General features: G+C 44.4%; 1 protein-coding gene across 4 annotated transcripts in view; it reads left to right on the forward strand.

Annotated features, from left to right (window-relative positions):
• Window positions 1-24,018, forward strand: part of JARID2 (jumonji and AT-rich interaction domain containing 2) — a 285,876-nt gene that overhangs the window by 227,277 nt on the left and 34,581 nt on the right. For all 4 annotated transcript variants that reach the window (XM_074398471.1, XM_074398473.1, XM_010338027.3 and 1 more), the window contains one exon: window positions 21,414-21,649. In XM_074398471.1, the coding sequence (XP_074254572.1) occupies window positions 21,414-21,649 (236 nt within the window). The remainder of the gene's footprint in view (window positions 1-21,413; window positions 21,650-24,018) is intronic.

The following is a 24,018-nucleotide window of genomic DNA, read 5'->3' on the forward strand; positions in this document are numbered from 1 at the left end:
ATAAAGCTGGCATCGATGATGAGGATTTCTTAAAGCGAAGTAACTTGAGAAATGCATAGTGAGGTTGTAAGTGTAGGCAATTCCTGACCGAAGGTAACAAGTGTTACTAAACATTGGTTGTGCAGTATACATTGGAGAAGGTAGAATATTTAAAAGGAGTGATTTCAGAGGCTGTACAGACATATAGCCCTGAACTAATTGGAATTGCCCTGAGTGGGGAAATGAGCGTAAGAAAAGAGGAAAGAGGAGAAGCAAAGAGAATGGGGTTCAGGATGGGTGGCTGTTTTCTGTTGCCCTCCTACCAGCTACTCCGCTAGACGTATAGTACTTAGGACCCACTGAGACCCTGTAAGATAGAGAAGCAGAAAATCAGTGCTGTCTGGAAGTGATTGAGGCACAGGAGAGCTGCTCATTTTTCTCCTCAGTGCCTGTGCTCTGAGCTATCATTTGCCTTTCTGGATTCAGTGGGAAACAGGCTCAGGACAAGCATGGCTTAGATGTGATTGAAATCTCCATCTGGCTTTCATTATTGTTGGGTATTTTTGCTCTCTCCACTTAACAGTTGTTGATCTGGCTTTCCTCTTGCTTTGGTGACACATGCATAGTGGAGGGTTCCATCTCTTTTTAATGACTTACAGATTAATTGGGGAGATGGGACAAATACAAAATGTCACTAAATGTTAACCTTTTGGGAAATGATTGTTACCTGCGGCTGTGGCTATCAGGACATCTGGATGGTTGGAAGAGAGATGTGTACAGATGAAATTTCTAGGGAAGAACAAGAGATGGGGATTAATTCCTGTTTTTCGTACAGTTGCCTGTAGTCCTGCCCATGTGGAGGTCTGTTCTCTGGGGACCTGGAAAGACCTGGGCAGGAGATTGAATTCTAATAACAGTATAGGGAACTGTTGATGATTTTAGATGTGGTAGGAAGAGCAAATGGGTCAAGTTCTGAATGATGTCTCTTGCAGCAGAGTTTAGTTTGCAGAAAAGGAAAAATTGATTGTATCCAGAGTATTCCATCCAGGCAACAGCTGATGTGAACTTCGATTTGACAAGATGCAGTGGGATATCTTTCCAGGGGCCTGCCGAGGCGGGGGTGAAGGTAATTGAATAGGAATTAGGAAAGGGTCGACTTGCGGAATGGTCATAACTTGATAATCTTTTGAGTTTGTGTTGTTGGTGAATGACAACAGAATTATTGAGAATACACCAGGAATTTATTATTTTGAAGCTGCCTGAATAAAGTTTTTGAAATATAATATGGATAGAAACCTGAGAACTTTTTCTTCTTGTGAAAGAATTTAATTTTCTAGTTTTCTTTTTGGTTGCATACAGATTCAAGAGTAAAGAAATATGAACAAAACATGAAATTCCTCGTCTGTTATTTTCTGCATGGCTGTTTGATATCTGTTTCATTGGTATAGTATCAGATCGGGTCCTTTCTGTAAGTTGTTTTTCACCTTTTTACGGTGATTGGACAGGTGAATTTATCTGACGTCTTCATCAGTTGAGTTCATCACATGTATACTACTGCGGTTGCCCTGGGTCCCCAACTGCTTGGTTTTCCAGCATGTTTGAGCTTGACGTGGAGACACTGGATTTACTTGCTGATTTTTTTTTCATGAATTCAGTTTGTTGGTTGGTTTGTTTGTTTTGAGGCAGAGTCTTACTCTGTTGCCAAGGCTCGAATTCAGTGGCACAGTCTCGGCTCAGTGCAACCTCTGCCTCCCAGGTTCAAACTGTCCTCCTGCCTCAGCATCTCAAGTAGCTGGGACTACAAGCACCACCATGCCCGGATAATTTTTGTATAAAAATACAAAAATAAGTAGATTTGGGGATTCATCATGTTGACCAGGCTGGTCTTGAACTCTTGACCTTGTGATCCGCCCGCCCCCTTGGCCTCCCAGACAGAGTGCTGGGATTACAAGCGTGAACCACTCTGATGGCTGGATTCAGTTTTTAATGTTAAGAATCATCATCTGCATGGATCTCGGCTATTTGCAGGGGCAGTGACTTATCTGGCAGCACATTACATGGAGTATATGAAGGAAGGGGTGGAATGAAGGTGAGGGGGAGGCTGAGTACTCACCTAAAGGAAGGCATAATGATTCTACATTGACCAGTGTCATTGCCACTAGGAGTCAAGGAAAGTGTAACTATCTGTAGATATATATCTAGGTACACTTATACTCAGATAAACTTCTGAGTTTTGAAAATCTTTAGGAGATTCTATTTTTTCATGATTTATTTATTTGTTTATTTTTCTGTCCTTAAAATCGATTCCCAAGGTTTCACTATATTAAACAGTTAATATTTGTCTGAAAATACTATGGCTATTGAAAATGGTTTAAAATACTCACTTTAGGGATTTGCTTGTTAATTCAGGTGTTTCTAGAAACATTGTTGGGATGTTTCTGTATCCTAATGAATTGCGATGGTCTGTCAGTGAGAGGCTGGTAGGATAGTGTGAGTCCTGGCTCCGGGTTGGGGGAGTAGCAGGACCAGTTGGAATGAGGGGTCTCAAGTAAGCACCGACACACCTGCCTCCTCCTCTGTTTCATGAATTGTGCCCATGACCTCCCTCTTTTCCCTCTTCCTCCTTGGCTCTTCTGTCATCCTTTCTTTTACATTAGAGTCACAGCATCAGATAGAGGAGTTGCAGGAAGCATGCCCAAACTAGCTGGCCTTAGTCAGGGCACTAATTTGAGTGAAACTTATAAACTTTTCTGTGCTTCCTTTTCTGAGGCTTGTAGATAACCAAACTGACAGGCCCTCTGCACATCCCTGAGCAACTGGCTTATAGCTTTAGTTAAATTGAGGACATCTGTGATTAGCTGTGCCCTCAGTCTCCAAACCTCTACCAAATACAACTTCTTACTGAAGTTGTGTTTGAGTTGTGAGTGGGTTGACTTCAACCCCAGCAGAGTCCCTGAACTGCCATCTTGGGAGAAGCCATGGGGCTGTGCAGTCTGTTTACCTGCACCTCAACTTTAGGGGAAGTTTGATGTGGGGGATGGTTGTAGGCCCAAGAGACCTGTGAGTACTTCTGTCCGGACAGTAGCCATTCCTGCTGTCCCATTGTGTTGTGCAACGTCCCCAGCCGCATCCCTGTTCGGTCTGTGTTAGGCCTGCCCATTCCTGGGGCAGGCTCTCCCTTCCCTGGGGGTGTCTCTCTGCAGTTTAGTTCATGGCTCTTCAGCAGCATCATAGAGAAGTTTGAATCTCATTTAGTCTGAGGTTCTTCTTTTTGTTGCTACACCTGGGCATTTTTTAACATCTTAAACAAACCTGGTCAGACAAATTCCATTTCCTATGGGGTATTCAAAAAACCAAGCAAGTCAGAGAGACACAAGCACGAAACCAACTCCACTAGAATTTTTCCTACAAAATCTGTGACATTCCAGTAAATGTGAGTACGTGTAAGTGTTAGGAAAGATTTCATGTTTACATGTTCCGGAAATTGCTGTGTTTGTGGCAGATTTGGAGGTAGCCCAAACTCATTTCATTGGGATAAGTGTTGAAACATCGTTGCCATCTTAACAATGGTGAATGATATTAACCATTTATGGAGTTACCTTTTCTTTCCTAAATCAAATAAATTTAACTTCTATTTGAATGAGAAACATGTAAGCTCCTGTGCTAACCTAAGTTCTCTGGAAGATAGCACAGATGAACACAGCCATAAGATCTACGCACAAGGAGCTAATGGGATATGATGTCTCCCAGCACATCTGTCAGAAATGTCATAAGACATTCAGTTCTATCTGTGTTTCTCCTGATGACACAGGTTTTAATGTCTTGTTCATCTTTGTCGTTTCCTGTCACTTGATGCCACTCGGGTGACTCGCTCTCCCTGTTCTGTTCCTTGTCTTCTGGTGTGTGCCCCACACCTTTTGTGTTGTGCCACCCATCTCTCACACCTTTGTACTAAGGTCCTTAATCTGGGGGTTGTGGGCTATTAGCTGGAAGCAGTTCAGATACTGCAGTGATCGTTGGGGCTCCATTAAGAAAGACATTTTGTAGTTTTTGTGTTACGTTTGTGGGTTTTGTGTATTTCTTGTCCCTTTGTAGGCCTCTGAGTATCAAGTCTTGTGAAGTCGTATGAAAAGAAAATGTGACCTGAGTCTTGAGTTGTGAGGCAGTCATTGAATGTACAGATCACCAGCTTAATTTTTTCTCTCCTTGTCTCCCTTCCTTTATGAAGGGAAGGATGCTAGTTACTCAAGAGATGCTTGCAATTTTGCCCTTGCCCAAACTGGCCAATTCCAGCCAGGAGGTAAGGTTTTGAAATGACTCTTGCAGTGTTGGGGCCGTCCATCACTGCAAGAAGTTACCCTTCTCTTGGAAGAACTTCAGCAGTTTTGCTTTCCGATAAGTGAGGCATGTGATGCTTGAGTTTCTGCTCTCGAATCTGTGTCAAGAAGCCAGCCCCACAGGCCACGGGGACGTACGACTCTGCGGAAGCCTTTCTGCTGTCGCCACGTGGCTTGAATGGCCTTGGAAGCCAACGAGTAACAGTCTGCAGGATGGCAGTGCTTCCTTATGATGCCAGGGGAGGGAAGGGAATAAAGCCAGATTGGTAATGTACCAGACACTTGGAATGCTGCTCCGATTTCACGTGACTCGGGGGAACATGGTGGTTTCATGAACCTCAAGTCAGCTTTGAAGACGCTAATGTCAGCCTCATGTTCAGGCTGTATTGTAGGAAAACAACCGAGCTCTCAGTACCTAGCTAGCTGTGCTGCCTTCCCCAGTCTGTTTTACATTCACTTTTATATCAAGGCAGATGACAAGGAAACAGAGGACGTCAGTTTATTAAAGGAAACACTTGTGATGTTCGGAGTAATCCCTCAGGCAAGAGTTGCTAATTGAATGTAAGAGTATTTCTGAAGTTACTATTTGCAGCAGTAGATAAGGAAATTATTGATCATCTCATCATGCAAAATTGATAAAAACCAAAGTGTAGCACTCTTTCAAAATTACACCTTTTTCAGCTGTGGAATATTCTCATGCCCAACATTGCTGCTTCCCCAACCATTTCTAGATCATTAAAATTACACTATAGGCCGGGCGCGGTGGCTCAAGCCTGTAATCCCAGTACTTTGGGAGGCCGAGGCGGGTGGATCACGAGGTCGAGAGATCGAGACCATCCTGGTCAACATGGTGAAACCCCGTCTCTACTAAAAATACAAAAAACTAGCTGGGCGTGGTGGTGCGTGCCTGTAATCCCAGCTACTCAGGAGGCTGAGGCAGGAGAATTGCCTGAGCCCAGGAGGCGGAGGTTGCGGTGAGCCGAGATCGCGCCGTTGCACTCCAGCCTGGGTAACAAGAGTGAAACTCCGCCTCAAAAAAAAAGAAAAAAAAAAATAATTACACTATAATGCCATATTGCTCAATAGGCATATTTCTTGTCATTTTGTCTGTTCATTTCCTAGGAATGTCTTTGTCACCATCGAACAATCATCAGGAACTTAGTTGCATGGCTTTTTTTTTTTTTTTTAAGCTACTCGTTAGCTGTGTGTTCTTGGGCAAGGCATTCATTTAGCTCCTCTGATTCTTAATTTCCACTCCTGTGAAATCAGCATGGTGAAGGAGATTAGCATTCATTTGCCCATTTATCGATTCTTTTTTATCCCAGCATAAGGAAACAATTTGGCTGTATCATGGACAGCAGCAAAGCCATTCGGATCTCTAACGGTGGATGCCGGCCTTGTCATGTGTTCAAAGGAAATGACGTTTCCAAGATCGCTGTTCAGCTGGGGGAAGGTTCCCAACTAAAATTTTGTCCCGCAGCCGGGCGTGGCGGCTCACGTCTGTAATCCAAGCACTTTGGAGGCCAAGGCGGGCGGATCACCTGAGGTTGGGAGTTCAAGACCAGCCTGACCAACATGGTGAGACCACGTCTTTAAAAAAAAAAAAAAATTTTTTTTTTTGTCCCTGTAATCCGTTCTTCTTTCTCTGAGATGATAGTGCCTTGTCCAGATTAAAACATTTATATCCCACCCTGTCTCCAACCCCATTCACATTGCTATCTGTACTTTATCTTCTTAATTCTCTTATAAGCCATAGGAAAATTGGCGTCCTGTTGCATCATCCAATCAAAGGTTGAATTGATGAAAGTCAGTAGTGATCCCAGTCAACAACAGTGACTTACACAGAATCCCCCAAGTGGTCGGACTGCTGGGATCTCCTAGAACTTTTTTTTCACGTGTAATAAATACAGATCAAATGTTGGTAACTCTTCCCATCGTAGGTCTTTCCTGCAAAATTTCACTGAGTTTTAAAATTTCTTTGTAAATTTAGAGCAGAATTCCTAGAAATTGTTTATAATAGGATTTCATTATGGATATCCATCAGTCACCAAAGGAAGTTATTTATTTAAATGTCACTTGACGTAAAATGAGACAGATCTTCCTGCAGAGGGTTCCTTGCATTAAAAAGGCAATCAGGCACAAGTGCCTTGCAAATCTAAGCAAGCGTGGAGCTCTGCAGGTGCTGTCAGAAAAGAGGTTAACAGTTTTCTGAACCTGAAGCAGGCCTACTCTGATCCACAGACAGAAGAGTCCTGGAGAGCGCCACACCTCAGGCCACATCAGGTGCTGTGTAACTGCCAGGGGAGGCCCCCATCCTGGCTTCGCCCCGGAACTAGCATTGTCTCTTGCATTATCGCCTACCACTTGTTCTTAATAGAAACCCACTGGCCCCACGTTGTACTAACCGACAAGGTATCCAAGCCATGCCGTGCTGCCTCTGTGACCTCAGGAAGCTGTGATGCTCTGGTCTTACCCATTGGCTGATATTTGAGTGCTGTTGCTGAACAGAAGCAGAGCAAGAGCCATGCTTTAGGTGAGAGTAAGTTCTCTGGCTGCAGTGGAAAGAACAGTTTAGATATAGCGTGTTAAGGTGAGAGCACAGTCTTCCCTCCTCACACCTCAGTTGTACTCCTTCATTTTTAGAAAACATTAAAATGTAGAGGCAGATGATCTTCATGTCCTTTTGATTCTGACTTCAGTGGCACAGTGACACAGGCATTAAAATAGGTTTTCTAGCAGGAAGAACCTGGATGAGGGCATCACGATTGTGTATTCAAGCAGATGGTGGGGTGGAATTGTTGAATCTTTCACAAGAGAAAGGGGAGAGCAAGCTGAGTTTTTTTGGTGCCTTCTCCGTTACAGGGTATTTCTTTTAACGGATCTGTGTTTCCCCTTATTTTACATGCCCAAGCTGTTGAGGCGTGTCAGGAAATCTAGTGACATCTGTATCCTCCCCAGAGGAATCATCCCCGCTGAAATGTGGGGAAATAAACACACAGAAAACAAAGTGTGGAAAACTGATGCTTTACTACTGGGGTGGCTTTGACCAAAATTTTAATTAGGCCACATTTCAAGGAGTGCAGCTTTATTTCAGCTGCTAGCTGAAGAACCTAGAACCCAGACTGCCAGGGGTGTCTTGTTTCATCTTGTTTCTCCACAAACAGAGCAGGAGGGTGGCTCTGGGCATGGAGCCGCGACATCTGGCCTCATGGCAGAGGTGGCACGAGGGGTCACATACACCATCCACAGTGTCCTGCCATCAGCTTTCGCATGGGCCTGTAAGACTTTTTCCTTGGAGCAGGAGTCCTGAGGCCAGTAGTTTCCTGCAAGAGCCTGCCGTCCCCAGGCAGATGTTTTGTCTTGCAAACATTACAAAGGACTCTAATGTGCTCGTTTATAATTCACTGAGCATCCTAATGGAAATGGACTTGTTTATTAAAATACGTACTTTGAAATGATTTGGACAGCATCACATGAGCTTTTAACCTTGGGTTAGCACTCAAGGGTTACAATAACAATGCTCCCAGCAACTTCTATTTCAATAGTGCATCAGAGTTTCCGAAATACTGTTACATACACAGAATCTCAAATGAGTCTAAAAATAGAGCCCTTAGGTAATGACTATTTGGGAACGAAACAACACAATCAAAACACTGCTTTGTGAATATTTATATTACAGGTTGATGTTTGAAATGCCTAGATTTTTTTTAAGTGCTTACAATTGGTTATTTTTTCCAGGGGGTAAGTGAGGTAGGCTAGAGGAATTAATAAATGTGTTTGCAATGAATTTGGCATGGCTTTTCTGAGTCCTTTGTGGAGGAGAACTTGGTGAAGGCTTGTTGCTAAATCAGCTGCATATATATTTTTAAAATGCTTTTTTATAACTTAAAAAATGGAGGGAAGAAGAGTGGCTGTTGTTTCTTTTTGTGCACATCTTTTTCTGAAGAGGGATATTTCTCAGAAGACTTTTTAAACAACATGTCATTGGACTCCCAGCTGGAATGATTTAATTGCTTTTAGATTCACACCGGGGGTATGTTGTGTAAGGGCCAAAAAGCAATCATTTGGACGAGTTTATTGCATTTCTGCTCTGTGGTTGCCTTCGAGGGGCATTGAGCCCTCTCTTTGTCTGGGGTGGTGGAGGGGCGCGTGCAGCTCTCCATAGCCCTGCTACGTTCAGTGGGGACACTTTCCAACACACAAATGCTTTTTTTTTTTTTTTTTAAACACCCCAATTGTAGTTCTCATGTGATAACCTCTTTACCTCTTTTTAACCTCTGGCAGCTCCATTTTTTTCTCCTGTTGAGGCAAGTGACTGTTCCAAAAGGTTGGAATATGGGATGGGAGTTGTTGTTTTTTAAAGGGCAGGAATGCATGTAGAGACCAGTTATACAATGTATGTTTCTAACCACCCCCTTTACACATTAGGGGCAGTTCCTTAGAGGCCACTTGCTAGAATGGTTGAGAGCATCGTGATTCCAGCACAGCTGGGTTTTCCTCTGTGTTTTAGTTTTCTTACCACTTAAGAAGAGATCATAGCTTTTGGTAAGAACTAAATGAATTGATAGACGTTAGAACAGTTAATGTTAGAGACTGCTGTGTTGTATATTATTATTAACATAACATGATTGAAAAGATCTGGCCCCTGCAACGACCTTATAATTGCGAATAAAACCTGAGAAAGTTTGTGTATCTCAAACCTCTGCGACAGGATGAGGGCTATCAGAGTTGACGATTAATTCCTTTGAGTGTTGTAGCATTATCAGTCTCACCAGAACTATGTTACGAGCTGTTTCCATATGGTAGAAGAAGGTCTTGGTAATTCCTGTGTCAGGATCAGCATCCTTTCCATTTCTTCCTGATTTGCTAAAGTATTTGGTCCACTTGCCACGTAGGGCCTTGGGGTGGGGGATATAGGTACACACTTCAGACAGCTGGCCCAGGCCCTGTGAGTTTAGTGTTGTGGGATGTTATAGCCCCACCTTCGTAACTTTCTGTGACAGGCAGCTAGAAGATGGTGTATCTGGTGGTGGAAGAGAAGTTTCTGGCTCTGATACCTCTTCTTAGCCTGGTGTCATTAGGCTGGTTATTTAACCTCTTCAAGCTTTTGTTTTCCTTTTTTGTAAAATTATTAACACCTGAATCAAAATGCTGCTTGAGGTTATGGGGGAGATCCAGAACCCACAGAGAGGGCTGACTGTATTTAGTTTTTTTTTGTGTTAATATTTTTACTTTGAAAATGATCAAGTTGCCTGTAACTTGTATAATCAATGATGTCGACGCCTGTGCTGCACCTTCAAGGGTGTCTGTCTCTCAGTGTGTAGTGAATAGTTACAGATTCCTTCTTCAGATCCAAAGGTGAGCCAGAATTCTCTGCCTCTCGGGTTCAAGTGATTTCCCTGCCTCGCCCTCCCCAGTAGCTGGGATTACAGGCTCACTTCCCCACACCTAACTGTTTATTAATTAATTAATTAGACACAGTCTCATTGTTTCACCATGTTGGAGTGCAGTGGTGTGTTCTCGGCTCACTGCAACTTCCGTATCACAGGCACGAACCACCATGCACAGCTAATTTTACTGTGTTTTTAGTAGAGATGGGGTTTCACCGTGTTGGCCGGGATGGTCTCAATTGCCTGACCTTGTGATCTCCCCACCTCTGCCTCCCAAAGTGCTGGGATTAAAGGCTTGAGCCACCACGCCATGCCCGGTGATCCAGAATTCTTCTCACTGACGTCAGATGTGATTGGCCTTTTATAAATCATTATTTTTAGAATTTAGGGTTTTATGAAACCCAGAACTGCAGAAACACTTGAATCATTTGTTCCTTAGGAGTTATCGCCATCCTTTTCTGAGTGAAACTTGCAGTTCTGTGCCCTCATCTTGATTCTTGCCAGTGATAAAGCACGAGACCCTTGCAGAGGCACTGCCCATTGCCCCATAAGGCCCTTCGTCCAGATGTTCCTCCCTCGCTGTGAATGCAAACACCTTAGAGTGACTGATGCCCACACAGGCTTCGGGGCTAGTAATCATCAGGTCTGCAGTCCTTTCCCCAGTGCTTTTGGGGGCAGGAGGGCCAATAAACCATTTTTCAGTGACAAAAACCATTTGTCCTGATTTATGGTCTTTCTGTTGTCCTGACCTTTATATTCTCATAAAGGTCTTATGGCCTTTTAATCTTCAGTGTTGTATGTGAGCAGGAATATATGTAAGAGATTTGTGTAAAGGGCCGATATATCCAAGTCTTATTTTATCATTGCATATAACACTTGTAGGATTCGTTAGTCACAACTAAGTGGCGATTGGTGGGAAAAATATTACAGAATTTAAGTTGTTCTGTAGAAAAGGAAGAGGATGCAGTTGGCTTTAAATGTTCTATTTCCATATTTCTATAATTGTGATCAAAGTGAAAGAGATTTCAATGTTTGAAATTTCCAGAAGGGTTTTACAAACCCTGGAATCCAGTAGAATTCGCTTATGATCCTGGAGGTTTGGAGTACAGAGGCAGATGACGCTTCTGTCTCCTGCATCCCAGGTTGACATTTGTTCCCTGTGCCTGAGCTGCTGGCTGGCTGCAAGGTGATAATGGGGCTTTTGCTCACCTAAGCTATGTTCTTGCAGCTTTCCCTAGTTTTACACGTGGATGCTGTAGCTAAGTTAGAGGAGCTGTTTTGGCCCAGGGCAAACCAGGTTACAGCACTCGCACATGCTACATTAAAATCCATTTGAACTGTTGGCACAGGTTGGCAGACATTCCATTGTTTTCAGACAATAGTGACGCAAAGTTGAACTGGCTCCAGGGAGCAAGTGTGGCTTTTGTACCGTAACAGGGATTTAATGCCAGCCAATTGACAGAGTCTGTGTCTTGCCCAAGTGAGGATGCCTTGTAATGACATGAAGCGTACATTTAAATATCTGGCTTGAGATCAGAAACTTGTGGTGGATCTCTTTCCCTTACTTAACGCATTTCTTCTTTATTTACAGTGATTCCTTTTTTTTTTTTTTTTTTTTTTTGCCCCTCTGATTTGTTTTGGGGTGTGGACACTAAAGAAGGTCTTTTAATTTGGGGGTTAGTTGGATCCCATCTTCAGGGTCTTCTGTTCATACTTTTCCTCTGTTTCCTTGCTAGCAGATGTTTCGGCTGACTTCCTGTAATGATCCGCGTCTAGATTTCTCTTTGAAGGAGGTTAGGCCTTCTAAACTGTGTTACTTTAGGTCATACACTGCGTAATCCCGGGGTATCTCATAACTTCTGCTTGGATGCCAAGTCAGGACTCCTGCTTCATTCTCACCTAATAAAACACTTTAGGATTCCCTCCTTGTGTTTGGATGAGGTGCCTTTATTAGCATGAGTAATTAGCAAGACTCGGTCATGTGGTTCTGGGAAGCTCTTGGAGGCAGGCAAAAGGAGAAGGCTGGCTTTGTCAGCTTTCTCTACAAATTATTTTTTTCACATGTGGATCTTTGCCATTGCAGCAAGAGCTTTCAAAAAGATCATCCTTCTTACATTTGCATAACTCCTTTCTCTGAAGAACGCAAAGCACTTTATATACTTTATTTAAAATACTTCAGCAAGTCCTGGAGGGTAGATAAGAGGAAGCAGCCCGGCTGGTCTGTAGTTCAGGGAATTGAGGTCCAAATGGGGTTGGCAAGCAGAATAGAAATCAAAATCAGGAGTAGTGCATGTAGTGATGGTATTAAAAACCTTCTGATCAGCTTTCCATAGGGCTGCCTTCCTTGTGGGTCTCGTCCAGGAAGCCTATGTCAGGATCTAAATATGTAAACAAAGCTTTTGGGGAACATTGTTTAGGGCAAGCTCCCTGGAGGTATAAATGTGAATTCCCCTAGGAAAGTGTAGCTCTCCACCTTTCACACTGTTGCAGGATTGCTGTTAAATGTGTTTCTAAAGTAACTTCTTTTGCCCATATCTTTTTCATCCCTCATTGGGAGCAAATCTTACCTTCTCAGGGATGAAGTGACCCTAAATCAAAATACCAGCCTTTGGATTTAAAGATTTTGCCTGCTGTGGTGTGAAAACACTTCTCTATAGGCCGTTTAACTTTCAGAGTATGTGTATACAAATCAATATATTTGTCTCTGTTCATTAATGTAAAGCTATTTGTATCTGAGTACAATACAATTTCCTAATATGGTTCACAGTGATGAATGCTTTTCTTCTCTCCTTAAAGAAACTAGTCCAATTATTTCTTTTAATTGGGGACAGTGTGTGGAGGACTTCTATACATTGCACTTTCTGTCTTTCTCTCTTATGTTCACAGGATTTAATCTTTCCCTGTGAGAGTGAGTATTTTTTTCCTTTCCTCTTCTCTCCCTTTCTCGAATCTTACAAATTAAGACAAAAGATAATTACTTGGAGGAGTAAAACTGGCAGGTTCCCACGACACTTAAAATTAATGAGCTGTTGAGTACAAAATATACCTTGTCTTTGGCTCTGTTGGTGTTGCCCAGTCCTCCCCCTGCCTCCTTTCTTCCCGTTTAACACATGATTTGACTTTCTGGATATGTTTGCCATTTGGGTATATCGCTGCTCTAAAAGTAGCATGATGATTATAACAAGTGGGTTCGCTTGAAACCATCTCTTTGTTTGCAAATCAGAGTTCGTTTGATTCCGTTTTTAATTTCAGTATGTTTGAAAACTCTTCCATTTCCAGATATCTTATCAAAACGTTTTTTAGTAGAGTGGGTTGCTGAAGTCCTCAGGGAAGCCGGTTTGGTTCATTATGTTAATGTCACCTGCCTCCCTCTCCTCTCTGGTTCCCCTTTCCTGTAATCCTAGTACTCACTGCTTTGCTTTCCATAGTATTTTCCTGAGCAGTTGGTTTCATGACATCAAAATACATCCAAAGAGTTGTGCATCTGGTTTCAGGTGTAGATATTGCCATGAAGGATCTGTTTTTCTCAGATCAGAAACATACTGCTGACTGACTACAGTTGCACTCTTAACAAGTGTCTGTGAGGTCCCAGCTGAGCAAGTGGCCTTGCCCCGCCGAGAGCTGTGTAACTTCTGTCAGTTTTGTGTAAAATGTGATGCTTCTTGAAATCATCATTTAAGGAGTAATGGAACAGATGACCTGGCCTTGGGGGTTTCAGGCATTTAGTATTCCAGACCCCTTTCTACTTTTAGACGTTATTAAGGGACCCCCAAAGGCTTTTTATTAATGTGGATTATATTTTTTAACATCAGCTTTAATTCTCATATCTACCATATTAGAATTAAAAAGTGAAGATACTTTGAAATATTTTATTCATTTTAAAAAATGATAGCAGTTACATGTTAAACACAGATAGCATTTTTTAATGAAAAATAATCATAGTCCAAAATAAAAAACTTACTGTTAAGAGTTACATTATTTGACCTTTTTGTAAATTTCGTGTTTAGTAGAATATTGCCTTACTATGTTTGCTTCTGTGTTCATCTCTTGCGTCTTGCAATACACAGTTTGGTTGATGCATATGAAGAAAATCAGCTTCAGATAAATGATGTATGTATGTGGGAAATGGAGAGGAGCCTTTGTAGATGATTTTGGTATTTGATAGGGCAGCAGGCTACACAAATGGCAGTTTCTTACAGTTCAGTTGCTCTGGGGACCTGTACCTGTATCATCGAACTTTTCATACTTTGTTACATTAATATCCATTGGTGTTTCTTTTTCTTTGAATGGACCTTTAATCCATGTGCTGTTTTTGTAGCATCCTGTGTCGGTCATTTGAAAATAATGGTTCACTGAGTTCTTCTTAGCACCCTTTGCTTGTACATTATCAAAGAATTTCTGTCACAATCATGATGGCAGATCCTGGTTTTCTGTTGATGTAATTTTTGCCTGAAAGCCTGAATTCTGTCATTGGCAGCAATTACAGTTATTTTTCTTGATCAGACAGGCTTGCTTTATTTTATTTTATTTTTTTGAAACCAAGTCTTGCTCTGTCACGAGGCTGGAGTTCAGTGGTGTGATGTCGGCTCACTGCAACCTCCTCCTCCTGGATTCAAGCTATTCTCCTGCATCAACCTCCACAGTAGCTGGGACTACATGCGCATGCCACCATGCCCAGCTAATTTTTGTATTTTTAGTAATGATGGAGTTTCACCATGTTGGCCAAGATGGTCTTGATTTTTGACCTCGTGATCTTCCTGCCTTGGCCTCCCAAAGTGCTGGAATTACAGGCGTGAGCCGCTGCGCCCGGCTGAAGTTGATGCTTCGTTATACATATATATATATATTGTAGTTGTTGAGACATTATGAGTCGCCAGGCTGGAATGTGGTGATGTGCTTTTGGCTCACTGCAACCTCCGTCTCCCGGGTTCAAGTGATTCTCTTGCCTCTGCCTCTTGAGTAGCTGGGACTACATGCGCATGCCACCACGCCCAGCTAATTTTTGTGTGTTTTTATTAGTGTTGGGGTTTCACCATGTTGACCAGGATGGTCTCAATCTCTTAACCTTATGATTCACCTGCCTTGGCCTCCCAAAGTGTTGGGATTACAGGCGTGAGCCCCCACACCTGGTGCTTTGTTCATTTTTGAAAAACTTCTAATAACTAAGTAAAAACTACAAATAACTGAGCCCGAAGAATTGTCGTGTGTCGGTCCTTCTTCAAATAAAAATAACCTATGAAAGAAAGGGGCTAGCTTAAAACTTACGCAGTCACACAAGTGCTTTTTCCTAGAGATGATCATCATATTTCTGTATATAGGAGAAGGGCTTTCTGTGTAATAGCATTTTGTCACACAAAGTATGTGTGCTCAGGGTTCATGATTCAGTGATAATCCCTGTTGGTATGACTTCGTCAAGGTCATTCTTAAGTGAAACTGGCTCTTTTTTATTTTTATTTTTTTAACTGCTACTAATCCCTGGTAGCAGACATGAAATGCATACTAGATTTGTGTACAGTAATTTAGTCCCATTGCCTTTATTTATGCTAAGATATCAGTTATTTCACTTATGTTTTAAAAATATATTTTGTAATCGAGACCGTCCTGGTCAACATGGTGAAACCCCGTCTCTACTAAAAATACAAAACATTAGCTGGGCATGGTGGCACGTGCCTGTAATCCCAGCTACTCAGGAGGCTGAGGCAGGAGAATTGCCTGAACCCAGGAGGCGGAGGTTGCGGTGAGCCGAGATCGCGCCATGGCACTCCAGCCTGGGTAACAAGAGCGAAACTCGGCCGGGCGCGGTGGCTCAAGCCTGTAATCCCAGCACTTTAGGAGGCCGAGGCGGGTGGATCACGAGGTCGAGAGATCGAGACCATCCTGGTCAACATAGTGAAACCCTGTCTCTACTAAAAATACAAAAAAAACCTAGCTGGGCGTGGTGGCGCGTGCCTGTAATCCCAGCTACTCAGGAGGCTGAGGCAGGAGAATTGCCTGAACCCAGGAGGCGGAGGTTGCGGTGAGCCGAGATCGCGCCATTGCACTCCCGCCTGGGTAACAAGAGCGAAACTCTGTCTCAAAAAAAAAAAAAAAAAAAAAAAAAAAACACAACCCAAAAACAAAAAAAAAAACATTTTGTTGAGATACGATTCATACATCATAGAACACACCTATTAAATGTGCTATAGCAGCCAGGTGCGGTGGCGCACACCTGTTATCCCAGCACTTTGGGAGGCTAAGGCAGGTGGATCACCTGAGGTCAGGAGTTCAAGACCAGCCTGACCAATATGGTGAAACCTCATCTTAAAAAATAAATAAATAAGGCCGGGTGCGGTGGCTCAAGCCTGTAATCCCAGCACTTTGGGAGGCCGAGGCGGGTGGATCACGAGGTCAAGAGATCGAGACCATCCTGGTCAACATGGTGAAACCCCGTCTCTACTAAAAATACAAAAAATTAGCTGGGCATGGTGGCACGTGCCTGTAATCCCAGCTATTCAGGAGGCTGAGGCAGGAGAATTGCCTGAACCCAGGAGGCGGAGGTTGCGGTGAGCCGAGATCGCGCCATTGCACTCCAGCCTGGGTAACAAGAGTGAAACTCCGTCTCAAAAAAATAAATAAATAAATAAATAAATAAAATAAAAAATATATAAAATGTGCTATAGCATGTATCAATACTTGATTTCCTTTTTACGGCTAGTACTTCATTGGATATACCATTTTATGTTCATCTAAATAAATGTCAGTTGGATCTTTGGGGATTTCCCCCAATTTTTAAGTATTAGTAATAATTCTGTCATGAATCTTTGTGTGCAAGTTTTTATGTGGACTTATTTTTTATTTCCCTTGTGTACATTCCTGGAAATGGAATTGGTGGGTCATATGAGAACCGCCTCTGTTTTTCCTTTGGAGGAACTATCTCGAAAGGAGAAACCATTGTACATTTCTGCTAGTAGTGTGTGAGGATTCCAGTTTCTCTGTATCCTTGCAGTCACTCATCATTATCCATTTTTATGATATGATAATCATCCCAGTCGATGTAAAATGGTATATCTCATTGTTCTTTTGATTTGCATTTCCCTTATGGTTAACCTACCATTTTTTGTTCCATCAGTGCAGCTGTCTACCCATTGTAAAGGCAAATCATGTCTTTGTATTATTATGAAATGGTCTTGATCCTAGCAGATCTCTCCTGCAAGGGTTTCTAGGTCCTCAAAGGGTCTGTAAATCTCCTTTGAAGTCTACTGATGTGACCACATGTCGCTAGTGGAACATCGGGATGTATTTTCAGTGTTGTATTTTCTTTTGCTCAGGCAGGTGATGAGCTACTCCTCTTTTTCCTATCAAAGTGATACTGGCAAGCATTAGTAGGCACCTGGCTCCTCTGGCCTTGGTCCACAGATTCCCATTCACAGTCTGGCATGAGTCGGAGACGTAACAGGCATGGTCAGTGTGGACAAGTTAATGACCCAGAGCTGTAGGAGGTTGTATTGGGTCTTGCTGAGACCAGTGTTTGTCTGCATTGAAATTCTTCTTTATACTCTCTGCTGGGAGGGATATGAGGCAAAAAGAGATGTGCCCACAGTCTGATTGTGCGGTAACCTGAGATGCCCCCCCCCCCTTTTTGCCCCCCGTTAATTTGAGACCGAGTGTCGCCCTTATTGCCCAGGCTGGAGTGCAGTGGCACAGTCTTGGCTCACCGCCACCTCAGCCTCCTGGGTTCAAGTAATTTTCCTGCTTTAGCCTCCCGAGTAGCTGGGATTACAGGCACCCACCACCACACCTGCCTAATTTTTGTATTTTTTAAAGTAGAGACAGGGCTTTGTCATGTTGGCCAGGTTGATCTCAAACTCTTGACCTCGTGATCCTGCTGCCTTGGCCTCCGAAAGTGCTGGGAGTCTAGGTGTGAGGCACTGTGCCTGTAAACATGCAGTGATCATGTCTCCCAAATCCTGCATACCTCCTGAACCCCAGACATTGTGGTACATGTGTTCTACCTACGGCAACATCTGCTATCCCCAGTCTGTATATGGGAAAACTGAGGAATAAATAAATTGCCGAGCTCTAAACCATAGAGCCGGGCATGGGCTGCAGATATTTTTTGAAGGACCGCAGACCCATAGAATAATGTTTTGTTACCTGAATGGTAATTATAGACCTGGTGCTTCTTCATAGCAGACATGTCTTAGTGGCAGCAAAAAGTGTGGAGAAGTATGGAGGAGCATTGGAGATTTACAAAAAAAAGCAACTACCTCCTCTGCTATATTTTAATAAAGAAGCTGTGTTCACTGCTTTAGAAACTTGGTGAATGGTCAAGAATTGCCTAGATTCATGTTCCTTTGGCTTGAGTTTTAATCACATAGAAGTATGACTTCTTACGGATGTTGCTTTTAATTTGTCTTGATCCTAGCACAGATACTGCCATCTTGGGCGTGATTGATGGTTTCTGACAATGGGTAGTTACTTAGACAGAATAAATGCCAGCCATATGAAGCTCTCCATTTTCTCCGCAACGGAGAGTATCCAGTAGAACCTTGTGCAGCATCAGATCGTGTCCTGTATTTTGACATGGCCTGGTCTTTGCTTCAGTATTTAAAATCTGTTCATCACTGTTGCTGGAAGGAACTTTGAGATAAAGGCTTGCGTCCAGTCCAGATAGGGAAAATGTACATCTCTGTTTTACACCAGGACAATTGGACTAAATAATTAAATCCAGGCAGTTTAATTACAAAACAATTACAAGGAAACTTAGAAGATTATTTTAGTATTTGAAAGCATGAGTGTTGGAATGGAAAGATGTTGGTGAAAGGGTGCAAAGTTGGTTCCAGGGGAGAGAGAATTGGCAGATAAATTGGACAGCCTCGTGACTACAGTCACCAATAATGTAGTGTATACTCAAAAGTTGCTTATCTGAAAAAATACAGAAGGATAGGATAGGCTAAGTATGAAAGCAAGAAAGTGAAGGAAATGTGTTAGCAGATTTGGCACCTTAGCAAATGACTTAGGTAAATGACAAAAGGGACAGTCTTTGCAATTTGTAAGGCATTAATGTAATTGAAAGGACACTTAAAATACAATATAAGATTGAATGTTGGGGAAAGGGAGTCTTCTGCTGTGGAGAGGAGGAAAGATTTGCAAGCCAACAGGAAGAGATTTCCAAATCAAAGGAGGAAGAATTTTCACTTTGATGTGCCACAGTGGGGGTAGTGGAATTCTTCCTGAAGTGTTCTCCAAGTGCTGGTTGGGGTGGGGACCGCCTGGAGTTGCTCAATTGCCAGATGGATGAGTGGCCACAGTAACCTTTTGAATACTCCCTCAGGCAGGTTGACAGCTGAAAGAGCACGCTAGCTTCCCCTTGCTGCTCTGCCTAAAGCAACCCAGGACCAGGGTGCCCCTCCTCTGTCCCTGAAGAAATAGGCCCTGTTTGGACTGTTTGTGAGGAGAGGAGGGCCTTTGTAGGTTACAGAGATGTGAGGGCCTGTACAGCAGGAGGAGGATCCCGTCACGTTGGTGTTACTGGGTTTCCTACAGAAACCCCGAGCATCCTTGTTCTCTTTTGAAATTTCTGCTCAGTGGGTAGGAAGCACCATGCTCACTGGAAATTCTCACCTGGGGTTTGCGGAGGGGTGTGGTGGGCTTGCCCGTAGGCTGACCTCATATACGAGGGACTGGTGGCATGGCCTGTGCCAGGCGCTTACCTCCTCCATCAGTAAGTGTCCTGTCCTGTATGGTGGTTCTGAGGATTCGGAGGCTGAGTGTACTTCAGGGCTTTGTATAGTTCCCCTGGCGTATAGTAAGCACTTAAGAAATATTAGCTATTAGTGGGCCTGGCATGGTGGCTCATGCCTATAATCCCAGCACTGTGGGACGCCAAGGCGAGTGGATCATGAGGTCAGGAGATTGAGACCATCCTGCCTAACATGGTGAAACCCCTGTCTCTACAAAAATACATAAAAAATTAGCTGGCTGTGGTGACACGTGCCCGTATTTCCAGCTTCTTGGAGGCTGAGGCAGAATTGCTTGACCCTGGGAGATGGAGATTGCAGTGACCTGAGATCATGCCACTACACTCCAGCCTGGACAGCAGAACAAGACTCCATCTCAAAAAAAAAAAAAAAAAAAAAAGAAATATTGGCTATTATTGCTGTTTTTGAATTTAGGAATAGAAAATGGGTCTGGCTTTACGCTCCATCACCCCTTTCTTCATCTCTCTTGTCACTAATAGGTCAGACAGAGCAGCTGTATCCCCACCCATGCACGTCAGTAGCTCTCTGGCCTCCAAATGCATCTCTTTTAAACCTCAGAATACACTTTATCAACCTGGATCCCCTCTGTCTTTACTACGTTCCAGGTGGTCATGTTCTTCGATTGAGACTGTGTTATTTTCCTAAGTTGCTTTATGTTTTTTTCTTAAGGTACGATTTTGATATTTTGAGGGGTGCTGGAGTTTTCTTGTAGGGAGTTTTCTAAAGAATGTATTTTCCATTGTTTTAGCCAAAGCACATAATTTTTAATGGTTAGGATTTTCAGTTTGGTGTTGTGTCTTGATGTTTAGGCTTTTCCCTGTCCTCTGCATTCAGGTGCTGGTTGTTTTTTTGTTTGAGAATGTGTGACACTTGATGGTCGATGGTATTTGACTTCAGGGAGTGGAGGTGTATATATAGTTCATTCTCACACCCCTATAAAGATACTACCTGAGACTGGGTAATTAATAAAGAAAAGAGGTTAAATGGACTCACAGGTCTGCATGGCTGGGGAGGCCTCGGGAAACTTAATCATGGTTGAAGGGGAAGCAAAGCTCGTCTTACGTGGCAGCGGGAGAGAGAGAGAGCATGAGGCGGGAACTGCCAAACCCTTCTAAACCATCAGATCGGCGGGGCACAGTGGCTCATGCCTGTAATCTCAGCACTTTGGGAGGCCGAGGTGGGCAGATCACGAGGTCAAGAGATCAAGACCATCCTGGTCAACATGGTGAAACCCTGTCTCTACTTAAAAAGAAAAGAAAAGCCGGGCGCGGTGGCTCAAGCCTGTAATCCCAGCACTTTGGGAGGCCGAGGCGGGTGGATCACAAGGTCGAGAGTTCGAGACCATCCTGGTCGACATGGTGAAACCCCGTCTCTACTAAAAATACAAAAAATCAGCTGGGCATGGTGGCGCGTGCCTGTAATCCCAGCTACTCACGAGGCTGAGGCAGGAGAATTGCCTGAACGCAGGAGGCGGAGGTTGCGGTGAGCCGAGATCGCGCCATTGCACTCCAGCCTGGGTAACAAGAGCGAAACTCCGTCTCAAAAAAAAAAAGAAAAGAAAAGAAAAGAAAAATTAGCTGGGTGTGGTGGTGTGCACCTGTAATCCCAGCTACTTGGGAGGCTGAGACAGGAGAATTGCTTGAACCCAGAAGGCAGAGATTGCAATGAGCCGAGATTGCACCACTGCACTCCAGCCTGGTGCCTGGTGCCAGAACAAGACTCTTGTCTCAAAAAACAAAAACAACAACAAACCATCAGATCTTGTGCGGACACACTTGGTATCAGCAGAACAGCATGGGGAATACTGCCTCCACGATCCAGTCACCTCCACCAGGTCCCTCCCTAACATATGGGGATTATCGTTTGACATGAGATTTCCGTGGGGACATAGAGCCAAACCATATCAGTAGGTTACATGGTAGTGGTCAAGTAGTGATTTTATTCTTGTTTTCTCGTTCCTTTTTTAGTTTTCAATGGTTCCAGCAGGTCAACACGGGAGAAGGAACCTGTTCAAAAACACAAAAGCAAAGAAGCCACTCCCGCGAAGGAGAAGCACAGCGACCACCGGGCTGACAGCCGCCGGGAGCCGGCTTCGGCGAACCACCCCACAGCGACCCCCCCCACGGGTTCCTCGGCCAAGGGGCCCGCTGCCAACCACCACCACCCCTCTCTGCATCGGTCGGCTCAGGACTTAAGGAAGCAGGTAAAGTCCGCTAGGGGTGCCTGCATGTGTGCCAGACCCCAGTTTCCCACTTCACTTCAGCAAGCTGAAAATTCATCTTCAGCAGGCTCAGGAAGCAGGAGGTGGTGCTCAGAGGGGAGACAGGGAGGGTCAGAACCGCCTTTGCAGGAGCTGCTGCATGTCAGTTGGATTTGCGTTGAGCCCTGGGGGCCACTGCATTCACCCACCTGTGTTCACCGAGAAAGGGAACTCATTTCCTTAAGCCTTCTCCCACCCACCCAGCCTGGGCTCCAAACAGGTGGTAGAGTAGCAGGGAATGTGTTTTCTCAGGTTGGGTTTTGAAACAGGCCTGCAAATGGCATAGTTCTGTTAGTGGACATTCCTGGTCTACTTCTCAGTTCTTTTTGATGTGAAAAGTTAACATTTCACCACCCGGCCTTGGAAGCAGAATATGTGCACGGCGTGTGCACTGCCGAGCAGTCTGTGGAATGGGGTGCGGCGGGTGGCACCTCTTACATGGAAGGCGTTTGGGTCCTGTGCTGTAGCGCCCACAGAGCGGGGACGGACGCCACCCTGACCACCTCCTGCTCCTGCCTGCCCCAAACTGCCCTCCTCCAACAGGGCCACAAGTAACACAGGTCCTGGTGGGGCAGCTTTGAAGAATGCCTCAGGGCTTGGCCACTATTTAGCTGTCCGGATTTCCCATCCCTGGTCATTGATTTCCAACAACCCTGGGAATGAGTTGTCGGGATAAAGGCAGGTTCCTGCAGGCACGCCGCTGAGAGTCTGTCCCCGGACAGGTGGCATTTCACTGATTCCTCATCCTCCTGTTCCCCATTCCATTTTAACATCCTCTGAGTCATGGGATCATTGATGCGCTTTCCTCACCAAGTTAAACATAGAATTTTTAAATCTTCCCGAGAAGAGACTGGAGGCTATGATTTTCAGAGGTAGATTCAGAGGAAGCTGTGGAGGGGACAGAAGAGATGTCCCGGCTGGCAGTGTTGCAGAATGACGTAACACGTGGCCATTGTGCTGTGAACATACTTAACTTCATCTCGTGCTGGAGATGGTCTTTCTCATTCTTGATGACGTTGGAGATATTTCTCTCTGAATGTGAACATGTGACTCTTCACACACAGGCACACAGGTATTTGTGCATGCACACGTGAACCTTTACCTGTCAAACAGTATGCCGATGGTGGGGGGATGGAGCAGGAATCACCACGTTCATGTTTCCATAGTCCACACATACCTAGCATGTATTAAATGCTGGCCACTGTTGCCAAAACATCTCCAGAGACAACAGCCACAGTGTGGAATTGGGCCACACCGTGCGCTCAGCTGGCCTCTCTCAACCACTGGGCCCCCAGTTGTCAGTACAGGAGGCGCAAAGCCCAGGGAGGCGCCGGGCTGTTGGCCCTGGGTCTCTGATTCTTCACTCCCGCCCTGTTTGCAGTGCTGTCGGTTCGATGGAGACTTGTACAGAACTCTCCAATATAAGGTTTTCGTTCATGAAAGAGAAAATAATTAGAAGTGAGAAAAGAGAGAAAGACAGAGAAAGACAGTGATTACACCATGTGACTCCATCCTGTCTGTTTTCCCAGGATCCTAGAATAGGGTTGTTTCTGTTTATCTTCTGTTCATACCACTTTGCTTTTTTGAGGTTTTTAAGTGGTGGTAAAATTCTACTGGAGGCCATATCCAGGTGAGCTTCCTAATCCTGCCTTTCTGCCCCAAGACCCCTTTCTCTGGATGGTAAGGCAGGAGTACAGGGCGGCAGAGGACCTGAGTGATGCACACATGACTGTGGATGTGCTTGTGCACAGCAGACACGTGTGTGCACACCGTCTTGCACAGTCGCGAATGGGGACGTGTGGGATACACCTGTCATCTCAGCTGGTCAGAGCGTACTCTCAGCCCTTGCCCTTCATTCAGTTCAGGGTTTCCCTTTGTAAAGGGGATGAGAGGGATTAGCACAGCTGGGCACAGCAAAGAGCTGAGGAGGAGTAGAAAGTACCACCTTAGCCTGGGATGGCCCTGCCTGCCCTGTGCTCCATGGCGTGTTCGTGTGACCTGTTCCCTGTATAGGATCCGAGCTGCAGGAAAGAGGCCCCTCACACAGCAGGCCTCTGTCGTCTGAGTCAGTGCAGGAGCTCAGCTGCTTCCAGGGCTCAGGGTGGAGTACTTGGAGGTAGCACCCTATGCTCATGGAGGAAGATCCTCTCCCGTCCCCCCACCCTGCTTTCTCCCTCTTCCTTCTCCTCCTCCCTCCCTGTTCCAGTCTAACTAGCCCAGATGGAATGACCCATGGCTACAGATTCTAGTTTGGCTCTGACCCTGCCCTTCAGTGAGACTTGAGATGTGCTCTTTGACCTTCCCAGGCCCTG

This window comes from Saimiri boliviensis, chromosome 4 (genome assembly GCF_048565385.1).
Source record: "Saimiri boliviensis isolate mSaiBol1 chromosome 4, mSaiBol1.pri, whole genome shotgun sequence".
NCBI classification, from domain to species: Eukaryota; Metazoa; Chordata; class Mammalia; order Primates; family Cebidae; genus Saimiri; species Saimiri boliviensis.